The sequence below is a fragment of the Oryza glaberrima genome, chromosome 5 (genome assembly GCF_000147395.1).
Source record: "Oryza glaberrima chromosome 5, OglaRS2, whole genome shotgun sequence".
Taxonomy (NCBI): domain Eukaryota; kingdom Viridiplantae; phylum Streptophyta; class Magnoliopsida; order Poales; family Poaceae; genus Oryza; species Oryza glaberrima.
This window is the reverse complement of record NC_068330.1, coordinates 13,556,554-13,577,486: the sequence shown is the minus strand read 5'-3', so window position 1 is coordinate 13,577,486 and position 20,933 is coordinate 13,556,554. Positions and strand designations below refer to the sequence as shown.

General features: G+C 45.1%; 4 protein-coding genes across 4 annotated transcripts; 2 read left to right on the top strand and 2 right to left on the bottom strand.

Annotated features, from left to right (window-relative positions):
* The first annotated feature begins 3,337 nt into the window (after positions 1-3,337).
* Positions 3,338-4,608, top strand: LOC127774428 (uncharacterized). The gene has a single exon (XM_052300671.1). It carries the CDS (start codon positions 3,750-3,752, stop codon positions 4,449-4,451), a length of 702 nt encoding a protein of 233 aa, XP_052156631.1. The 5' UTR covers positions 3,338-3,749; the 3' UTR covers positions 4,452-4,608.
* Positions 4,609-4,758: 150 nt separating this feature from the next.
* LOC127774427 (uncharacterized) lies at positions 4,759-6,588 on the bottom strand. The gene has a single exon (XM_052300670.1). It carries the CDS (start codon positions 6,586-6,588, stop codon positions 5,029-5,031), a length of 1,560 nt encoding a protein of 519 aa, XP_052156630.1. The 3' UTR covers positions 4,759-5,028.
* A 4,274-nt stretch (positions 6,589-10,862) lies between these two features.
* Positions 10,863-12,002, bottom strand: LOC127774978 (uncharacterized). The gene is made up of 2 exons (XM_052301274.1): positions 11,362-12,002; positions 10,863-11,295 (listed from the first exon to the last, which is right to left on the bottom strand). Exons 1-2 carry the CDS (start codon positions 12,000-12,002, stop codon positions 10,863-10,865), a joined length of 1,074 nt encoding a protein of 357 aa, XP_052157234.1.
* Positions 12,003-16,233: 4,231 nt separating this feature from the next.
* Positions 16,234-20,686, top strand: LOC127774979 (uncharacterized). Its single transcript, XM_052301275.1, has 6 exons — positions 16,234-16,437; positions 17,981-18,117; positions 19,036-19,096; positions 19,178-19,343; positions 19,639-19,727; positions 20,274-20,686. The coding sequence occupies exons 1-6, from the start codon at positions 16,368-16,370 to the stop codon at positions 20,390-20,392; spliced, it is 642 nt and encodes a 213-aa protein (XP_052157235.1). The 5' UTR covers positions 16,234-16,367; the 3' UTR covers positions 20,393-20,686.
* Positions 20,687-20,933: the final 247 nt, after the last annotated feature.

Sequence of the window (20,933 nt, the reverse complement as noted above, 5' to 3'; positions counted from 1 at the left end):
TAATTCTGTGTAGCCATTTACCAGCATTCCTCTGATCCTCTCTTGCTTATTCTGTTGAGGATTCCCTTATCTTATAAGCATATATTGGGTGCTTATCGTCCGATGCATCACATGGTCAGAATATTATGAGCACATCCACAGAACAAATTATTAATTTTGGATTAGGTATGATCCATAGATTTTTATCTTGAAAAATGATTGGTAAAGGCCAGTTAATTTTCTTGATTGCTGGCCATGCATATGAGAGGAGTAACAAAAATTTTGAATTGTAACTTCCTTGTGTTGGAGGATATTTGGTTAGGATTAATTCAGTCTCCCGGCGGCTGGTGAGATTGTTTCTTCGTTTTTCGCTCAATGCTTCCCATCGGTACCGTTCCTTATATAAATCGTGTGGTTGATTTGGTATAGACTTGTCCATATAGTGCTATTAAATTTTAAATAACCAGATGTCCCTGCTCTACATGAAAGTAACAAGGTAACAGAAAAAATGAGCTGGATAAATTACTAACCATATTAATTAAGTGTAATTAACTCCGTCTCCATTCTAACATAAGTAAACCATGGGTTTATCTTAAGCCAAATTATTCTAAGTTTGACCAAATTTTCTAGAGCAAGTATTAACACATCTGCCACATGCGTACACTATATATGAAAGTATATTTTATAATGGCTCAAATGATGCTCATTTGACATCATAGGAACCCTTATATTTCAAGACCAGGGGAGTACATGTTTGACCAAAGGGTCAACGTACAATACATATATAATTAATCCTAGTAAAGAAAAGTTGCCATGATGGTCCACTTTAACATGTGGCATGGCATGATGGTAAATGGATTTATGGATATCAGTAATCTGTCGGCAAAGATAATCTGCCAGGGGAAGATGTTGATCTCTGTCAGTAGAAGTGGTACTGGAGACAGATTGAGAGATTACAAATTAATATATGCATTAGATGTTGGTAAAACTTTCGGCGACTACGACAGCCCAAGTAGATCAAAGATATATTGGCAAAGGAAATTAGGACAATCCTAGCTAGCATGGTGCATATGACCTTGGCCTTTCTGAAACATCACCTATCAATCTTACCCTTTCGTAAGACTATGGGACCAAAGTGGCTAGCTATTAACAGGAATAGAACTATATATTCAAGCCAACTCACAAAAACGATCTTGTTATCAGCTCCTTCCTCCGTTCCCCAGTATAAACATTCTAGGTTGTCTAGTATACATTAAGTTTTGAGAAGAAAAGACTATAATGTGAGGGGTGGTTGGGGTTAGTGTTATGCAACTTCGGTTCGAAATTTCCAATCCCACCCCCCCCCCCCCCCCCCCCAAAAAAAAAAAAAAGAGGAAATATCGCGTTCGATTTTTTTGCACTCTTTGAATTTGGTCAGATTTTATTAAAATTCAGTCAAAAACTGCTAAATTTTTTAATGATTTCATGAAAAAAAAAAGAACCATCAAAATTCACGAAATTCAGATGACCACCGTTCATAAATATCGTTTTTTTACCGAAATTGCAAACACTAGTTGGTGTAAAATAAGGATAAATTTAAACAGGAGATAATTGATGGGATAAGTAGTAATCTAAAAAATGTAAATATTGTGTATAAAATTTGAATCATTGAAATGTTTATATTTAGAGCAGAACAGAGGTGGTAGTTATAAGATAAACTGAAAATTATTAGCAATTGCTTTAACTAGTGATGCAATAAATTCAGTCATCCGTTCTCCAACCCCACTTTAATCCATGAATGCATGGTCATCTGATGATCATGATCCCCTGCATCAAGCCTCAGTTACCACCACATTCCATGGCAGGTTTTCAGGCCACACACAAAACGTTTCAGGGAGGATGAAGATGTCAGATACTTACACGCATTTTCAGCGAGGAGATCAGCTTGAACAAAAGAAAAGCACTAACAGCTTGTTCATGCATGCATGAAAGATTGAAAGCTTACGTTAATTTCCACAAGTCACTCTTAACAAAAAGCCACTTTTAATCCACAACAACATCTTGCAACTACAATAATTAAAAAAAAAACAGCTAGTATATATCTCTTGACTTTGTTTGTTTAATTAAAGCCTTGGATTGCATGCAGGTATATCAATCACTCGAATCAATCAGACAATAACCTCTGATTAACTTTTCTCGAGAGTAGTTTAATTGGGTCATGCACGTAATGTATGCTCTTGAGTGTTCTTTCTTTTCATTTTTTCCCCCTTTTTTCCTCGGCAAGTTGCCACGCCTCTGAAACGCACTCATGAGCTGTTCATGTAGAAACTGGCCAATGCTGCGAGGATTCAGGAAAGCTAACTAGTGCGTTACAGGCTAATTGACACTCAAATCCTAACCTTTAATTTCCGTGTTAATTCTGATCATCGAATAGAGCCTTCACCGATCGATGCAGCCTTGGGTGATACACTGCTTGAATTCTGCAGAAAAGAAAAGAAAATGAAAGAAAGCAACTTGGGTAGATAGAAACTGCAATTTGCCGGTATTCTGGAGTCATATTCTTCATCAGATTGCAAAAGAATAATTAAGAAACGCGAGACAAAGGAATATGTGTCGAATGCATCTTAGGTAGTTCCTAGTGGAATCCGTTTCCTATCGAATTTCTGGCCTAGGTTAAAATGGAGACTTATTAGCTTTGAGCGTGCCTGGAATCAATAGGGAAAATATATAAGGTTGGGTGTGGCATATTCTTGGTGGTTTTTCCTATGTTTGCTTCTGAACAATGGGTGTTTTGACAGGGAAAGTAATTTCCTCCCCACTATTATGAGAGTTTTGCACTTTGGTAACATATGAGCAAATTGTCCAGCAATGCTTAAATTGTGTTGGTTTCATAAATGAACATATTGCCACAGCATCAGTCTGTACAATTTCACCCCTCCCACTTCATGTTCATAAAAAACAATCATTCAATTGTTTTGTTCTATGAATTCAATGTCATGTTAGCAATCTGATATTGGTTTCCTTAGCCACTTATCGTGCACCACTTTTTTTTTTTTATCAAACACCGTATTTGCAATTAGTAGTTCATAAATTAAAATAGAGAAAGTCCTGTCCACCATCTCTCAATAATATAGGTCGGACGAATGATACCAATGTGGCCAATATTTTAGAGCTTTGACAACTAATATCTGGAGAGATGCACCAAATTGGGATCATGGAAATAAAGCTCTTGACTTTATCACAAAGCAAGCCTTCATGCATAATACAATTTTAATGTTTTTCACATTTAATCTAATTTACTACTTCAAGGATGTATTTTCGACCATAGAATAAATTTACTATTTCACGAGAACTCGTTTTCAGTCATGGATAAGAGGTTATCAACATTACTCCCTATGTTTCATATTATAAATCATCTTGTTTATCCTATGTTCTTAGCGTATTAATTTCATTAAATCGACCATTGAATAGTACTGTTATAGTATATTTGTTTTGTAATAAATATTGCTAATTTTTTTATAAAGTTTGACTTAAAGAAATACTCCAAATAATTTATAATACGAAACGGAGAGAATACTGATCGCCTGGTTCTTGTGCAACTAATATGTGTAAGGTATCAGAGAATAGTATCCGGATATGTTTCAGTATATTTTTTCCGTCAACGGTTGGATGGATGAATAACATTTGAAGTAGTATCATGCAACAAAAAATGCCTTAAAAACTGAATCTCATTACCTCTTTGCTTAAGCTGAGACAAAAAGGAAATTCCATGCTTTTGGAATCCTACTCACATGGGTTCCCAACAAATTACCACTAGCACACACAAATCCAAAACTCTCCCCTATATAAAGGGCACTCGCCAACCTCACATTCGCCATTGCCAACCTCCTCCTCCCTTCCCCCCAATTCGATCGATCGCTCGCTTCGCAGCAGCAGCAGCAGAGCTGGCTAGCGACAAGGTACACGCGAACGGCGACGCCGCCGATGCCGGCGGCGGCGGCGAGGAGGAGGTGGTGGTGAGCAGCAGCAAGGCGGTGGTGGAGGAGCTGTACCGCGCGCTGGAGCGCGGCGACGGGGACGCCGTGCGGCGGCTGCTGAACCCGGACGTGGACTGGTGGTTCCACGGGCCCCGCGCGCACCAGCATCTGGTGCTCATGCGCCTCCTCACCGGCGGCGGCGGCGGCGCGGCGGGGCTCCCGTTCAAGGTCCGCGGCGTGGACGCCTTCGGGGAGACGGTGCTGGCGGAGGGGACGGACGCCACGGGGAAGCTGTACTGGGTGCACGCGTGGACGGTCGGCCCCGGCGGCCGCGTCACCGGCGTCCGCGAGTACTGCAACACCGCGCTCGTCGTCACCAGGCTCGGCGGCGGCGGAGGCGGCAAGGGAGCCGAGGCGGCGGCGCCGTGCTCGAGGTCGCAGTCGGAGCAGGTGTGGCAGAGCAGGCTGCCTGACCGGGCTCGCAAGAACCTCCCTGCCCTCGTCCTCGCCATCTGATCACTCATGGAAACGTGATTAAAGTGATAATTAACTGCGTGGTTAAAAGCTTCGGCATGTGATTAAGTGATTGGCAAAGGTTGTATAATTAACGACCAAATGAGTCACCAAAAAAAAACGACCAAATGAGTCTAATGATAGTGTTGCACTGTTTCTCGAGATTTTGCTACAGCCAGAAAAAAGTATCTCGAGGTACCAGTACCTTAGGATACTAAATCATTTCCAATCATCGAATTTAGCTGGGCAAGGTATGCACTGTTAGATCTAACGATCGGAAACGATTTGATACCGTAAGGTATCAGCTACTTTTTGTTGGATCCAAGCAAATATCTTTTTGTTTGAAAGAGCAAAGAAGAGAGACATGGAACACAAAATGTTCTTGAGCCTCTCTGTTCATCAATTTCGAGGTTGGATCTTTGAAATGCAATCTTAAGAAATATTGACAGTTTCGAAATTGAATGTTTGAAATGCAATTTGAAGAACAAGCTGAAAGAGAGAGAGAGAAAAAGGGCAAAAAAATCGACTAGTATATTCTTATCATTTCTGGACTCTGTCGCACGCATTGCTCCTGGCATTATTACTGAACCCGTCGGCATTCTGCTTCCGTCATCAATGGCTGCAGAGGCGGCCTCATTTCCTCAGCCGGAGACTCGCGACCCTGCTGCCTCTGCAGCAACGGCGACTCATCGCCGCCGCCGCCGCTGCCGCGGTGTGGCGAGCCGTTCACCGGCGGCCCGTAGGCCGCGTCCGTGTCCACTGGCACTGCAGCTGCATGATGGAATGCCAGCTTCACCCCGTTCTCCCGCGGCAACGGCTGCAGCAGAGTGGCGTCACCTCGCCCGCCGCCGCCGGAGCTTGAGCTTCCCCCTCCGGCGCCGCCAGCCTCGTCGGCGTCGAGGAGCAGGACGTTCGCCGTCCTCACCTCCTGCGCCAGCGCGCAGCTCCAGCAGAACATCCACCGCAGGTAGTCGGCGAGCGAGGACGGCGAGCCGCAGCACGCGCCGCCGCCGCCGTGCCGCCCGGGGAGGAGCCCGAACCGCCGCCGCATCCGCGCCCGCCAGTAGCCGCCGTAGAGGAGGCCGAGCGCGCAGAGCGCCACCCCCACCGCGCCGACCGCGTCGCCGACGGCCTCGTCTCGGATGTTCATGGCGGCGACGTTGAGCACCCAGAGCGGCGCGAAGCAGAGGAGCGCGAACGTGACGGCGTGCACGTGCTTGTTCCCGAGGCCCATCCGCTCCATGTTCCACCCGAACACGCAGAACGTGCAGAAGCACGACAGCCACCACGACGTCGGGTCGTCGCCGACGTCGAGCAGCCCGCCGGCCCACTCCGCGACCACGACGTCGGCGGCGAGCTCAAGGTCGTCGGGTTCCTCCTGGTGGCGCGCGCTCGTCGCCGTCCCGGGCTTCCTCCTCCCGAGCGGGCCGAAGTACGCGTACAGGCCCGCGAGCGCCGGCGTCGCGGCGCCGATCACGGCGAGCGAGGTCTCGGCGGCGTCCGGGCGGGCCTTGCGGGAGTAGCCCCAGTAGAGGCCGCACATGGCGTACTGCGCGAAGCAGGCGACGTGGAGGAGCGCGACCACCACGGACATGTGAAGCCGCTCCCACCCCCCTGCGCCGTCTCCGGCGGCGGCGGCCTTCCGGCGGCGGCGGTACGCCTTCCTGAGCGCCTTGACGTCGTCCGGGCGCCACCGGAGGAGCATGGCGGCGTGGTGGAAGAGCGCCGGGTGCTGGTAGATGCTCATGAGGGTGAAGAGCGCGTTGAGCACCTGGTTGTTCACCTCGATCCACCGGTTGCGGGCCGACTTGCGCGGGAACGCGCCGTCGAGGGCGCCGAGGAGGAGGAGCGCGAGCATGGCGCCCGACGCCGCGACGCAGAGCGCCCACGCCAGCAGGGCGAGGTGCGCCGGGTGCCTCAGCCACCGCCCGCACGCGCGCGCCACGGATGCCGGGCTGAGCCGCCTGAGGAGGCGGCGCCCCGACGCCGGCGGCCGGCCACCGGGTCTTGGCTCGCCGCCTTCTTCCTCGGCGACGGGAGGGACGCCATTGTTTCTCTCCCCGAGCTCCAGCTCCACCAGCTCGCCATCAATGGCTTCTGGAGCGCCAGCGCCAGCGCCAGCTGAATCCGCTCTCGCCATGGACAAGAAATGGAATCAACCTACAAGGCTAAGGCGGGAAAGATTTTATGCAGCTGCAATTTGAGATATCAAACATTCAAACTATCTAATCTAATTAATAAAAAGGAAAACCATGTCAGAGAAATGGAAGACACTACTAGAGATCACATATAGCCACGAAATGGGAGAGATCAATCATCTATGGAAGCAACAAAGAGTAACTTGGTCAAGAAATTAATACAGTTTTTTTTTTCCTTCCACAGCCATTGGGACTTTTTCTTGGATACGGTAGTCAAATTAGGAGTCAAAATATAATACTGCTAGTATATCTTTGAAGAAATTAGTTAAATGGCATTTGCTTAGGCCACTTCTGCCTGATCGAATGAGCATTAAGCTCCGAAGAATCCAGTGCTAATTAATAGCCTGCCTTTGATTAACAAGTCTTTCTGGTCTAGCAAAACCGAAGGAGACGACACAATATAACAGTGCCCATATAAGTTGACTGGACCCGCTGCAAAATGGCCAGCATAAGTTGACTTGGAAAAAATACCGCTACTCAGAAAGCTGTGTGTCTTTGTTGAATATGGGAGTTATAGATGGCCAAATGTACCGCACAGCCCAGCCTGCCTGGGCACAACCAGGCATGGCCCGATTGACATGCCGTCGGGTCATGTTGTGCCTGCCCACAGGCTGCACCAACAGTTCAGGTATAGCCCAATAAGACTCGGGCCATGTCAGGCCAGCCCCAAGGCACGACAAGTTTATCGTGCTCCTTCTTAGAACAAGTCTAATTTGCCTTCCTCATTTCTTGGGGTCATATCATACATGGTTGAAATAAGTCTATTTTACCTCTCACATCTATTGGACCGAGCTGTGCCAGACCGGTACATCGTGTCAAGGAAGAGACTCCGGCATGGCCCAACAATCAGGTTGGGCCGGTATGGGCCCGACAACAGTTGGGCCATACCGTGCTTCGATCGGACCAAATCTCCGTGCCGTAGACCGGATCGTCGAGCTATGGGTCTTTTGGCCAACTATATCCGTGCTCAGTTTTTTCCTTTTTACCAAAAGGGGAAGTAATCCAAATTAGATTAAAATGATAAAACGGTAGCTTACATAGATTGAAATTAAAAAAAAAACGCTCTATCTTTAGATAAGACTGGCAATGTTGACAATTACTCGATAGCTAAAGAGAAGGTAATGATAAAGTAGTATTAAAAAGATTTAGTGAACCCACTGTAAAAATACGGTTTTTATAAGACATTAGCACAATGCCTGTGCGTTGCAATTATTTTTTTAATTATCTAATAAATTATCATTATGATAATTTTGTTGTCATTTTGTAAAGATGAAAAAATCATAATATTGGGATCTATGACATGTAGAGGCTAAAAGATAAGCAACCCACAGTTTTGTGGGTCCTGTATGGTAGTTGGGTGGTGGTGATGGAACATTAATTAGTATAGAAATTTTTCGTCTAAAACAATAGTGTTTTAAGACAAAGGGAGTGTATTCTAATTAAAACTATCTTGGAGAAAATGTCAAAATATCATATCATTGGTATTCGCCAGGAAAATCCGTGGTTATCTTTGCATTGCAAGTGATTAGAGTTTTCAATTTTTCATGTCTGGGTGACCGGGTCCTGAAATTCTTGGCATGTGTTAGCTAGAGCCCTTTTGGTCAAGTGAACCCTTAACAATATCTACCGGATCAAGGACAAGTATGTATCTCAACCTTTCTTTTTTTTTTTTTTTGAAAACTGAACCAAGCAGCAACTATGTATGCATCGGCTTCAGTCCAAAGTTTTGCATATCATTAGCTTCAAATAATTAACCAGGACATTAAGAGGATATCAACAAAAGCAGAGGCTCAACCTGACTGACTCAGTTCGTTTCCTTCCCAACTCCCCTTCTCGTTTTCCACGCGCACGCTTTTTAAACTGTTATTTTGATGCGTTTTTTACAAAAAAGTTTCTATACGAAAGTTGTTTAAAAAAAATTATATTGTTCCATTTTTGAAAAAAATAGCTAATACTTAATTAATCACGTGCTAATGGATTGCTCCGTTTTCTGTGTGGAGGAGTTTGGTTCCCAACCATCCCAAACGAACACAGTCTAAGTTGCAAAAGGGACTACCTAATTATCTATTGATCTTGCTTTACATTTATAGCTTCAAATCTTGCAGAATTTTCAATCAATGAATATAGCACGTTTTAAATGAAATGAAAAAGAGACAAGCATGTCAAAAACCATAAATCTAGAGAAAAGAACTATTATAAAATCTAATTTTGGTGCTTTATAGTTTGTAATTGAGTATAAGTGCATTTTAAATGAGTATAAGTGCATTCCAATTGAGTATAAGTGCTATATGACTGGGTATAAGTGCATGTTGGATATACAAGCTAGAATACGAATCTTGATGCAAGATACTATGGATGAAAAAGTGAAAAATAGGAGCCCAAAAATCTGTCACAAGTGAAATAGCAAAACTGTTTCCAAAATTTTTGATACATTGTCTGCTAGTTTACAGTTGTAATTGCTGGCGATTGCAATTTGTCCCTATCACAACCTGAAATGGATGCAGAGGAGTTATAATCATTTTAGAACTTAATGAATATATTAACAATGTGTTTTATGGGAGAGTATATATAGTCCTTCCTCCGTTTCAGAATGTAAATCATTCTAGTATTTCCCACATTCATGTTGATGATATATTTAGATTCATTAACATCAACATGAATATGAGAAATGCTAGAATAACTTACATTGTGAAACGGAGGGAGTATATTCTTACTACCGAGCAATATTACCGTGAGTGGAATTAGTGAATGGTTCCAAAGGGAAATTGAGTGATTCAATCCCAACATCTTAAACATTGAAATCTTTTTTTCCTGAAAGTCTTTTTTTCAAGATAATGGATAGAAATTCGGCCTCTATATTCACAAGTGGATATACATAGACAAAGGTTACACGAGTTCTTACACTCTAAATCTCATAACCAAGAAACATAAACAAACGAACAACTAGAAAGAAAAACTAGAATACTAGCACCAAACTTTTTTCCCCGCTTAAAACTTTAAGGAGATGCGAGGCTAGCCCACCCTTCAATTGCCACACCCTCTCACTATTGTTGCATCAACTACAAAAGCTCCTTTGATCCGCCATTGAGTAAAGAAAGAAAGCAAAACTAGTCCGCCAACCACCTTGTAGTTGCCAAGCAAAAACTCATGACTCCTGGACAACCTACTCCTTCACAGATTCCACCATTTCCATGCCATCATCGCTGCAAAGAGCCACCTATGCTGAGTTGTCATAGCTTATATCGCCAAAAGTTGTCACCGCTCCACCGAGCCGCCAAAGCTTATCTCACCGGAGGACCACCGCTACTACATCGTCATCATTGTAAACCACAGCAACCGCCAAGCAGCCATAGCTTATCTTGCCGAAGAGTCGTTGCCACAACGGCATTGTCTCTGCAAGACATGACCTCCGCCGAGCTGCCATCAAAGCCTATTTTGTCAGGGATCCGCCGCCTCCACGCCATCGACACTGGCCTAACACCACCTCCCCCACCCCTCTCGGTGCCGCTATTGCGCTCAACATTGCTCATAGCACGCCACCGAGCCGAGCAATCAACATCCGCCACCCACTGAGCCACCACCAGACACACATAACTATATCCCTGACTGAATCACAATCGATGAATCGAGCAAGAGGCATGCTCAATTCTGAAGGTCTGATTAGTTCAACACAAATCAGTTTGTATTTGATTACATTGCTACGTGATTCGAAAGCGTTACATATGTTTTTTTGTCGTGGGCTGGTCGGCGGTATTTGAACATGGAGTTTTTGAAAGATGACAAGTGATTTTAAATGAAAGACATTGCTGGTGATTGCTGGACCTAAATTATCAAGGTCCTGTCCAAACGCTAAAATGGTAGAGTATTGAACTTGACAACCAAACATAATTAACCATGTAAGTATAAACAGCTTCAAACGATTCCATTATCGTTGCTACTCCCTTCATCCCATACTATAACAACACATCATTAGATGGAACATATCTCGTACTACTAGGATGTGTTACATATTGCTGTTTATATACTCCCTCCGTTTCATAATGTAAGACTTTTTAACATTACCTATATTCATATATATGCTAATGAATCTAGACACATACATATATTTAGATTCATTAGTATCTATATGAATGTGGATAATGATAGAAAGTTTTACATTATAAAACGGAGGAAGTATTAATTTTGGAACGGAAGTATTACCTATTACTATTACCGTTTACGTCAAACGCCTCCGAAGGCTATTACTGTGAACGTAGAAGCTTCTGTAGGGGAAGACATTAGAAAAGTTGTCCCTCCCCCAAAGCTTCTTGGCACGTGGTGACGACATGAGCTCATCTATGGCGTAGTCGCCGTCGCTCGCTTGGAAGAAGATCATGCCGGTGCCCTCGTCGAAGCCGGTCAGATTCAGCGGGAGTACGTGCTGGAGGAACGGGAGCTCGGCGAAGAGGTCGACCACCCTCCGGCGAACCCACCGCCGCGTGACGCCGTGGTCTGCGGCCCACGCCCAGAGGCGGAGGTAGCGCTGGTCGTCCAGGATGGCCAGTCCCAGGTCGCCGCCCTCCGTCGTCGTGAGGAGCACGTCGGAGTGCACCTCCGGCGGCTCGATCGCCGACAGCTCCAGCTTGGCGAGGTCGTAGCGGAGGACGGTCCTGCCGTAGTCGGTGAGGAAGTGGACGGCGCCGCCGGCGAGGACGCTGGGCTTGCTGTAGAGGTACTCGCGGTCGAGGTGGACGGTGGAGGGCGCGCTGCTCCACTCCCCGGTCTCCGACGAGCACGAGAACGCCGACGCGGTCTCGTGGCGCTCGTCGACGGCCACGAAGACGAGGACGAAGGGGCCTCCGCCGCAGTCGCCGTGGTCGTGGTCGTGGTCGCAGCCGGGCGCCGCGCACGCCACGGCGGCGGTGGAGTACATGCAGTCGGAGGCCGGGATGCGCGGCTCCTGCTGCCACCGCACGTCGCCCGCCATGGGGTCCCAGACGGCGAGGCCTTCGCCGGCGGAGTGGAAGAGGGCGCGGCCGTGGCGGCAGTCGATCGGCCACCACCAGCCCCTGCGGCGCTCTGGCTCAGCGGGGCGGAACGCGGTGGTCAGGACGAACCGTGAGACGGTGGGGGCGCCGGGGTGTTGGTCGTCGGAGACGTGGTGGATGAAGCCCAGCAGCGGAGGCGGCGCGCGCGCTCGGCGGCGGTGGAACGCGCGGTAGCGGCGTTGGAAGCACGGGTCGTCGGTGAGGAGGCGGCGCCAGCGTTTGCAGACGAGGGAGGCGCGGACGGCGCACGAGGGATCGTCCGGCGGGAGGCGCAGGAGGATCTCTTCGATGACGTCGTCCATCAAACTATTCAACTCCGGCGCCGCCATGTCAAAAGTTTGATTGAAATTGGAACAATGTGACAGAAAAGTTGAAAGTTTATGTGTGTAGAAAAATTTTGATGTGATGAAAAATTTAAAAGTTTGAAGAAAAAGTTGGGAACTAAACAAGAGCTACTTGTTTAAGGTCAGTTTGATCAAATTTAAGTCATAACTATGAAAGGTTTGGTTCACGTTTATATATATAACAACATGGAAGAAGAGAACGAAGAACGAAGAAAATCTCTTACCGGCCGGCCGGCAAAGTAAGAGAAAATGGACTCGATCTCTTCTCAAAGCATGAGAACGAAAAATTATATCATCAGAGTTTCGGACCTCAATCGAAAGCATGCGGCCACACGGAATTGGACATCAATTCGGAGATGCACGTAAAGGCACCTTAGATTTTGTCTTCGATTCGTTGAGTTCCTAATTAATTTAACTTGGAACAAACTTCGATTCGAAATATTACTATTTTTTTCTATAATTTGATCAAACTTTAATCAGTTTGACTTTGACCAAAGTCAAAAACATCTTATAACCAGAAACGAAGGGAGCAACACGCCAGAAATGCTAATTGGCGCATACGCGCTAGATTAGCAAGTAGCGCGTACTCGTATGCGTGCACCAATCCCACCTGTGCAACATATGCATGCCTGCATTGGTCCCACACCTGCACATGCATCAACGTCACACACGCATGCATGTGTTTAGCTGGCATGACTTTTTTTTCGGCCATATTTTTTTATAGAGAGAATCCACTCAGTGCCACTAAGTTCATCACGTTCAACAATACGTCACTGACTTTGTCGACTTCCATTATATACCATCTCCTTTCCCTTAACCTCTACGATTTACCATCATGGCCACAAACTGTTAATTTGCATTGAAGGAAAGACAAATATGCCCTTACAGAAATCGACTACAGCTAATGACAGGTGGGCCCGGCCCTCTCTCTCTTCATCGTCTTCTTCCTCCAGCCGGGGAGAGGCAGCGCGTGTGTGGCCAAGAACAGCCGGGACGGTGCGTGACTAGCACGGCGGTGGCCGGGGAAGGTGCGGCGAGGTCCCGGCGACCTCCCGCCGGCGGCCAAGGCGCACGGCGGCGTGGGGACGAATGGCTCGGCCCAGCTCCGCCACCGCCTGGTTCCGTATCTCCTCTGGTTCCGTACCTCCTCTCGCTGGACTAGGCTCGTCTTGCGCAACGCCTCGGCCAGCTTGATGAACATGCTCGTCGCCAGGTTGCCCATCCGCGACGCGTCCTCCATCATCATCATCGTCGCTGCCGCCGCCACCACCGACGAGGAGGAGGAGCTTGAGCTTGAGCTGCTCCAGGCGTTGCCCGGGTCAGAGTAGCCGGACTTGAACACCAACTCCTCCGCCATCCGGTCTCCGCCGCCGGCGCCGGAGAGCAGCCTCACGCGATCCTGAACAGCGCCACGATCGCCTTCTCGGCGAACGGGATGGGGAGAAGAGCGGCAACTGGGACACGGCGGCGAAGCAGTCGTGCAACTGCGGCCAGAACGTGGTGAAGCGGTGCACGTTCGCCGACGACACCAGCACGATGAGGTCCTAGCAGAATCCGATCGTCTCCTCCTCCTCCACCGGCGTGCTGAACTTCTGCCCCTTGCCGGTGGCGGCGAAGATGAGCGCCCGACCTAGGTTCTGCACCGACTCGTCTGGCAGCTTCACGCTCTCCGTGAAGATGCTCCCGATCCGGCATTGCTGGATGATCTTGATGTTGTTCTCGAACTCGCTGCCCACGGACAGCAGCGACTCGCCGCCGGCGTCCAAAGAAAGGAACTGCGAGAACCGGCCGATCACGCCGGACATGTGCCTGCTCGTCCCGGCGCCACGGTGCGACGACGGGAAGATGACGCCGGACTCTGACTTGGCCAGGTGTCCCAGCCGCTCCGTGCTGCTGCTCACGGCACTGGTGCCGCCGTCCTGGTCGACCACTGACGGCGGCAGCAGCTTGAGGCGCTTGAGCTTGAGCAGGCAATCGACGACATTCTTCCATGCGGCGCGCACCGAAGCATTAGATGACTCAAAGGGTATTTTGGTTATTACGGAAAAAAATAACAGTACAAACGGCGTATAGTTGACGGACTGTGGACGACGATGATAAACCGTAGAGGTTAAGGGAAAGGTGATGGTATATAATAGAAGTCGACAAAGTCAGTGGCATATTGTTGAACCGTGACGAACTCAGTGGCACTGAGTGGATTCTCTCTTTTTTATATTCATGTAATTGATTTGGGATATATTGAAAGTCGTCAAAATTTCTATTAGAAGATATTTTCAATAAAATTTGATTTATTACAATTCAAATTCAAAACTTTCAATTTAATTTTTGAAAACGTTTAAGTCAAAATTTGAAACTTTCAACCCATTTGAAAACTTTCAACTCAAATTTTAAAATCTTTCAACTACCAATTTCAAACTTTTGACTAATTTTTAAATATATTTCTTTTAAAATATAATTGTAAGCACTAGCAGTATGATCATTAGTGTTAATAGCGCGTGGTGTGAGAGAGCCGTGGCCCGTGGGGGCTAGGTGCCTAGGTGGGGAGGCGCGCGCGACATAAGCAGCCGACATGTACGTGCGGACTAGAGGCCACTGTAACACGCACGCACTCCTCATGTGCACGAACTCTTTCGGGTTGCGTGACGACAAGCCACTGATTAGGGTAAGAGTTAGGGTTTCGGAGGTGGAGGGTGGGGAGGGGGGAGGGGGTGGTGATAGCGAGGGGTAAGTCAGGGAAATCGGGTTTAGAGGAATGGTTTCAGGGCCAGCAGGCCGACGGTGGATACTGAAGCGGCGTTGCAACTGCCAGGGCTATGGGTCGGCACCGGAGCGAAGAGGAGGGTGGGGAGCTGACATGGATACCTAATTGATCTCGTCAGAGGAAGCTCGTCGAGGGGACAAGGAGAGGGCTCACCGTTGGGGAGGCCTTCGCCGTCATTGTCGTCACTGGAGGGAGCTACTTGACTGTGTCTTCTCTTCTCCGTATGAGGAAGCTCGTTGGAGGGAGGGGGAGGAAGGGGCTCGCCGGATAAAGGTTGCCGTCATCGTCATCGCCAAGGGAGGTGGCTCGCCTGTGACTTCTTTCCTCGTGTGTTCACTATCATGGACGCGTGGCTGCATGCCACGTGCATTTAATTTGAGATAAAAAGATAAGGTGTAGAGAGAGACGGAGATAGAGCGTAGGAGATGAGCTCTTGTTTTGTGTTTGCAGACTACAAACACTTGTCCCTTAGAGAGCTCCTTCAATTGGGACTGCAAGTAATAAATATTTGATACCGATGTTTTTATATCTCTCTATATGATATTAATGATGACGATATATGAGAGAGGATGATCTAGTGACTAGTGGACCATAGTGCCGTCTCCATCCGAAGGAAGAGAGAAAAAATAGTTAGGCCCCATTTAGATCTCACCGCAAAAAATTACACCCTCACATTGAACGTTTAAACACCTGCATGAAGTATTAAATATAGGCTAAAAAATAACTAATTGCACAGATAGTGACTAATTTGTGAGACGGATCTTTTAAGCCTAATTTCTCCATGATTTGATAATATGGTGCTACAGTAAACATTTGCTAATGACAGATTAATTAGGCTTAATAAATTCATCTCGCTATTTACGGACAGATTTTGTAATTAGTTTTTTTATTAGTGCCCAAATACCTCCATGCAACACCCTATATAGGCCCTTTTTGTATAGGCTTATAAGCCAACTTATAAGCTAGAAAGTCTAAGCTTAAACAAATAGTTTTTTCGTTTGGCTTTTTTAAAACCATAAGCCACTCTAATACTATTAAGCCAAAAGCTAGGTTGGTGAAACTTTTTTGGCTTATATGAGGTAGATATATGACTTCACCACTAAATTCATGACATTAAATCTACCGGTTTATAAATCGTATAAGCCAATAAGTTGAATTAAAAGTTTAAGCTAATAAACCTAAGATTAAACAAAGAGGGCCATAATACCCGATGTGACACACCAAAACTTTACACCCCTGAATCTAAACATCCCATTATTGGCTTATAGGAGAAGAGTGTGACAATTGGGCCAATCATTTTATTTAGAAAAAAATATTAATAATATTGCTTAGCATCCATGTTATGAAAATAACGCCAGCAACCTATCTCCCAGCCAGGCCCGGCCCAGCCCAGCCCGGGCCGGCCCGGCCCGAGCCTTGCTCCGCGCAAGGGTAACGTGCCGCACGATTCCCGTTTTCCCCGTCTCCCACACTTCTCTCTGACCACAGCACACACGCAACACCGGGACGGGCGATCCGGAAGGTTCTGGAACCTTCTAGAGGCTCGTAGGAGCCTCCGGCGGAACCCCTCTCGCCTCGCCTCGCCTCCGATGGGCTCGAAGCCGCCGCCGCCGCCGCCGCAGCCCAGCGTCTCCTTCAAGCTCGTCCTCCTCGGCGACGGTACGGCTATCTCCCTCTCCCTTCCGATCCCGCGAACCCTCCTCCCCCCCTTCTCAACCCCCTTTTCTGCCGAATTCCCGATCCTTCAGTTTGGGGTTGGCGTGCGCAAGAAAATAGCCACGGAATCTGGGTGAATTTTGGCTGCTCTTGTGGTGCGTGCTGAGCCCTAGCTAGGGTTAGGGGAAAGCCGCAGAATCATTTGATCTGGTACTCTGTGTAGGTAGCTAAATCTATAGCTTAGACGAGGGAGTTGAGCGGTTTTGAGCTAAGCTTACCTTTTACTTGATTGCCTTCGAGGCTTAGCGGAGTCCAGGAGATGATTAGACCGAGAGGGCTACTCATAGAAACAATCTAACAAGTAGAAGCATATTCGTTCTTATATAGAAGATCTGTCTAGTGCTAGCTGCAGCGGGGACTGCTGCAAATTCATGTGGACACAAAGTGGCAGCTGAAAGGTGGCCATGGAGCTGGTGGCAGGGAATTCGTCTTATGCAATAGGGGTGGATAATATTTCATTTTGATCCGTGCTCTCTGTCCGCTTTTAACCTTGGATTGTAATGTCCAGCTGATCTAGTTCTATATTAATTGGTGGTTTTACTTTTCTTGTCATTACCTTAACCAACCCTTGAAGGCAGGGTCCTAGAAAAAAAAAATTCAGTATGACTCAGCTTTTTGGTCATCTGTGTATGATGCCATGGGTCTTACCCATGTTCCTCTAGAGAAAGTGATGTGTGCCTTTTTGGAAAAATGATACAGTATGTAGTTTGGGAGGAGGGGGTTTTGATGGGAAAGTACTACAGTCTTTATTTGGGCATGCTTCTTAGCAAGTGCATGTAAGTCATACATGGGAATGTCAAGAGAATTTTTCTTGAAACCAGGCACGGGTGGGCATTGATCTAACATGGTACACTTGCTTTTCCTAGCATTGTTGAACATTGACTCATTTTGATTTAGGATCAGCTTACTTATAGCTTAGAAGCAAGCTTGGAAATCAGTTTGTGCATTGCCAAAGCGGAATCACGTTTCATTTGAAGTTGGCTAATTTCAATTTTGGAAAAGAAAAAAGTTGGAGTAGTTTTGAACTGAGGCAATGAGCACAATGAAAGAATTTTTTACCACAGTACACAGTACTTGATAAGTGATAGCGCCAGCATAATCAATTGCTGAAACTCTTTAACCATGCCTTAGTACTTGGCTTTACATTTTTTGAATGAAGATATATATGTGTTTCCATGCATAAAAGCATTGTTGATAGTCTTGTGGGCATGTATCTTATAGGTTGGGTCATTAGGGTTTGCTTATTGTTATAACTTTCTGTCATTGATTTCAGATTTTTAATGGAAGAGGTGTTTAGGCTGTCTTGTAACCAGTCCTCTGTTGGCCCAGCCTATCAATGTGAAAACTGATAAACCTAAGTTTAACTTAGGGTGAATTGATCATAATTATATGCTCCATTTTTTCAATTTCATTGAAAAGACATGTGATTGAATACATTTCATATTTATTAACACAAACAATAACTTTTACTTTTCTCTTGGCACAGGGAGAGTAGGCAAAACATCTCTTGTGCTGCGGTATGTGAATGATGTCTTCTCAGACAAACAGGAAGCAACTGTTCAAGCTTCATATTTGACAAAGCGCCTTGTTGTTGAAGGTGTGCCTATTACGCTCTCTATCTGGGTGCGTTGTCATCTCTTTGATTTGCGATAATTTGTTCAACATTTTTTACCTCTTTCATTTTCGCTTATGTCAGTCGCACACACTTGTTTGAAGTAATTGTTTACTAATTTTGCTGTTGGGATGATATTCAATTATGGTTTCAAATCCCACTTATATGTGCCCTTGTATCAGAAATCCTAGTAGGAGTCAGAAAAGGTGAAACCAACCCAATTTTGTTGGATTATAATACGAGATTGGGAACATTTAGAGATATGTGGACTTAGTTCTTCATTAAAAAAGGAGTACGAGATTGGGAACATTTAGAGATATGTGGACTTAGTTCTTCATTAAAAAAGGAGTAAATTTCATAGAACTACGGATATTTTGATAAAACTATCACAGAACTACAGATTTAAGGTCAAATTTATCCCAAAACTACAGATTTAAATAAAACTGTTACATGGTTTGCTTCCATTATAGCTAAAGTCCGAGACTCTGTGTACTTGAACTCATGAAGCCAAACATTAGATTGCTTGGACATGTTCAGCTGGCATACAACTTGTCTACAGGTTTCACGGAAATGGGAATGATTAGGTTTATTACTCTCCTGTTGATTGATTTGACTCTCATTTTGTTGATTGCCTTTTTAATTTAAGTAAGATTTCATCAGTGTGGTTGTGTTCAGTTTTTTACTGATGTGACGGTATCCTTCATGGAAATCTTAAATCTTTACCAGAATACTGAAACTAGACTTTGGTCCTCCTTTTGGTTAGTTTGTAGGCTTTGCTTGTTCTATCAACAAAAGTATATTTGCTACCAGTGACTGCCTTCTATAACTGAGTAATAACTTATTTCCACACGCTGGTCACTTGGTTGTCTCCTTTACTTTAAGTTCTTCCTGCAAGATTTTTTTAGTATTTAATTTTTCTTGGTTTGCAGGATACAGCTGGACAAGAGAAGTTCCATGCACTAGGCCCTATATACTATCGTGATGCAGACGGTAATATTCGTCTTCTTGTTTTGAATTAAATATATCGAGGTGGATCACTAAATTCTTTTTTATATCTTTTGATGACTGCAGCTGCTCTTTTAGTATATGACATCACAGACAATGATACTTTTCTTCGTGTCACAAAGTGGGTGAAAGAGCTTAAGCAAATGGCAAATAAAGATATTGTTATGGCCATTGCAGCAAATAAAAGTGACCTGGTTAGATCAAAACACATAGACACTAATGAAGCAGCAAGGTATTCTTCTTTGTTATCAGTTACAAATACTACACAGCCAAAATATGTAATATTGCCCTGGTACTTGAGTTAGCAACTTAGCATCGTTAGTCTTTGAGTAGAACAAAAGAAATATATGTGATATATACTTTATCTGTTGATTAAACTATTTAGATATATCAGCATAGTTTCAACATATAATCTGCAATCCTTTTATGATTGTACAGTTTCTTGAAAATGCGTTCTTTTAGTTCCATATTTCCTCTTCTCTATCTATTTCATCTAAGTAATATTGTTACTACATGTACATCTCCAGCTATGCAGAAAGTATTGGGGCAACTCTCTTTGTTACTTCTGCCAAAGCTGGTACTGGGATTGATGATATCTTCAGTGACATAGCCAAGAGTAAGTCTTATTGTGTTAGCTATTGCTTTCAATTCATCTCCACATTTTTGCCACTTTAACAAATACTGCTTTGCCAAAACTTATAAGTTGTAACATTCAGCTATTCCATTAGAATGCGGGGTCAACAACGATAGCATATAGTTTGGTTAACAATTTCATGTTTCACTCTATTGAGCAGATTTCGTTTATCAAACTCAATTGTTATTCCTCAGATTAATCCATTGTATAACACTCAATATTTGCGAATTCCCTCTTCATCTCAATAACAAGGTGGGTATGGACCCACATGTCATTGGTATAGAATGCTGTATTCGAAGTGGCTATGTTGTATGTAGTTTGTCTAGAGCTATTCTTGCAATGACATAACTTGCAATAAATGGATATGTATGCATTCTTAATCCTACTGATTTTCTGGACTTATCACCAGGGAATTCAAACACTGCTAACATGGAACTATTTATTTCCTTTTAAGCTGTTGAAAATCGTATGTCCCTAACTGATTGGTGGTTTTCTTAATTGCTATGCCCTCACTACCGTTTGTTGTAGGATTATTAGAGAAAAGAAAAAACAGCTCCGATGGCTTGTCACTGGCTCATCCAAAGAAAGGCATTTTAATCGTCGACGATGAACCTGAGAAAGAACCTCCACCAAAGTGCTGCTCATAGCGAGATTCCAATGCAAATCACGTGGGCATAATGTCATAGAAACCTGCAATTGATATGTGAAGGATCAAATCCTTGCATTAACTTTGCTCATGCTCTTTTGGAGCTCAGGAGCAATGCAAGTGTATACTGGTTGATTATTTTTAGCTTGTGTAAATACTAAACTCAGTTCATGAAATTGTTGTCAAATATAGTTGTTCGATGATGACGATTCGATATGCCGAAGAAGTTTATGGCCCTTTGTATATCTGTAACTCACAGGTTGCTTATTTACTAGCTGTTGTTTTGAGGGGGTTATTTTGATCATGTGCGTCGAAATAATTGTGTCGTGTTGACTGCTGAGTGTACATGTATCGTGGTTATTCCATCTGAACCTGCAATGTAAAGCTTCCGTCCCAATTCCAAACTTCCCAATGTTTTAGGAAAGTTTCGTCTCTGTCGTTTTCTTTAATCCCTACGAACAAGGATGTTGAAATATGGAGAAAAACGAAAAGTCCACTCTTGACTAAAACATTCCTAAAGTTCCAGCTTGTGCGTTAGGCCA

Excerpts from the sequence above, each read along its gene's own strand:
- LOC127774428 (XM_052300671.1), top strand. The coding sequence starts at position 3,750 with ATGGGTTCCCAACAAATTACCACTAGCACACACAAATCCAAAACTCTC.
- LOC127774978 (XM_052301274.1), bottom strand. The coding sequence starts at position 12,002 with ATGGCGGCGCCGGAGTTGAATAGTTTGATGGACGACGTCATCGAAGAG. Across the intron at positions 11,296-11,361 it reads ACCGTCCACCTCGACCGCGA|GACCGTCCTCCGCTACGACC; the intron begins GTACCTCTACAG and ends CGACTACGGCAG.
- LOC127774979 (XM_052301275.1), top strand. The coding sequence starts at position 16,368 with ATGGGCTCGAAGCCGCCGCCGCCGCCGCCGCAGCCCAGCGTCTCCTTC. Across the intron at positions 18,118-19,035 it reads CTATTACGCTCTCTATCTGG|GATACAGCTGGACAAGAGAA; the intron begins GTGCGTTGTCAT and ends CTTGGTTTGCAG. Across the intron at positions 19,097-19,177 it reads ATACTATCGTGATGCAGACG|CTGCTCTTTTAGTATATGAC; the intron begins GTAATATTCGTC and ends TGATGACTGCAG.
- LOC127774427 (XM_052300670.1), bottom strand. The coding sequence starts at position 6,588 with ATGGCGAGAGCGGATTCAGCTGGCGCTGGCGCTGGCGCTCCAGAAGCC.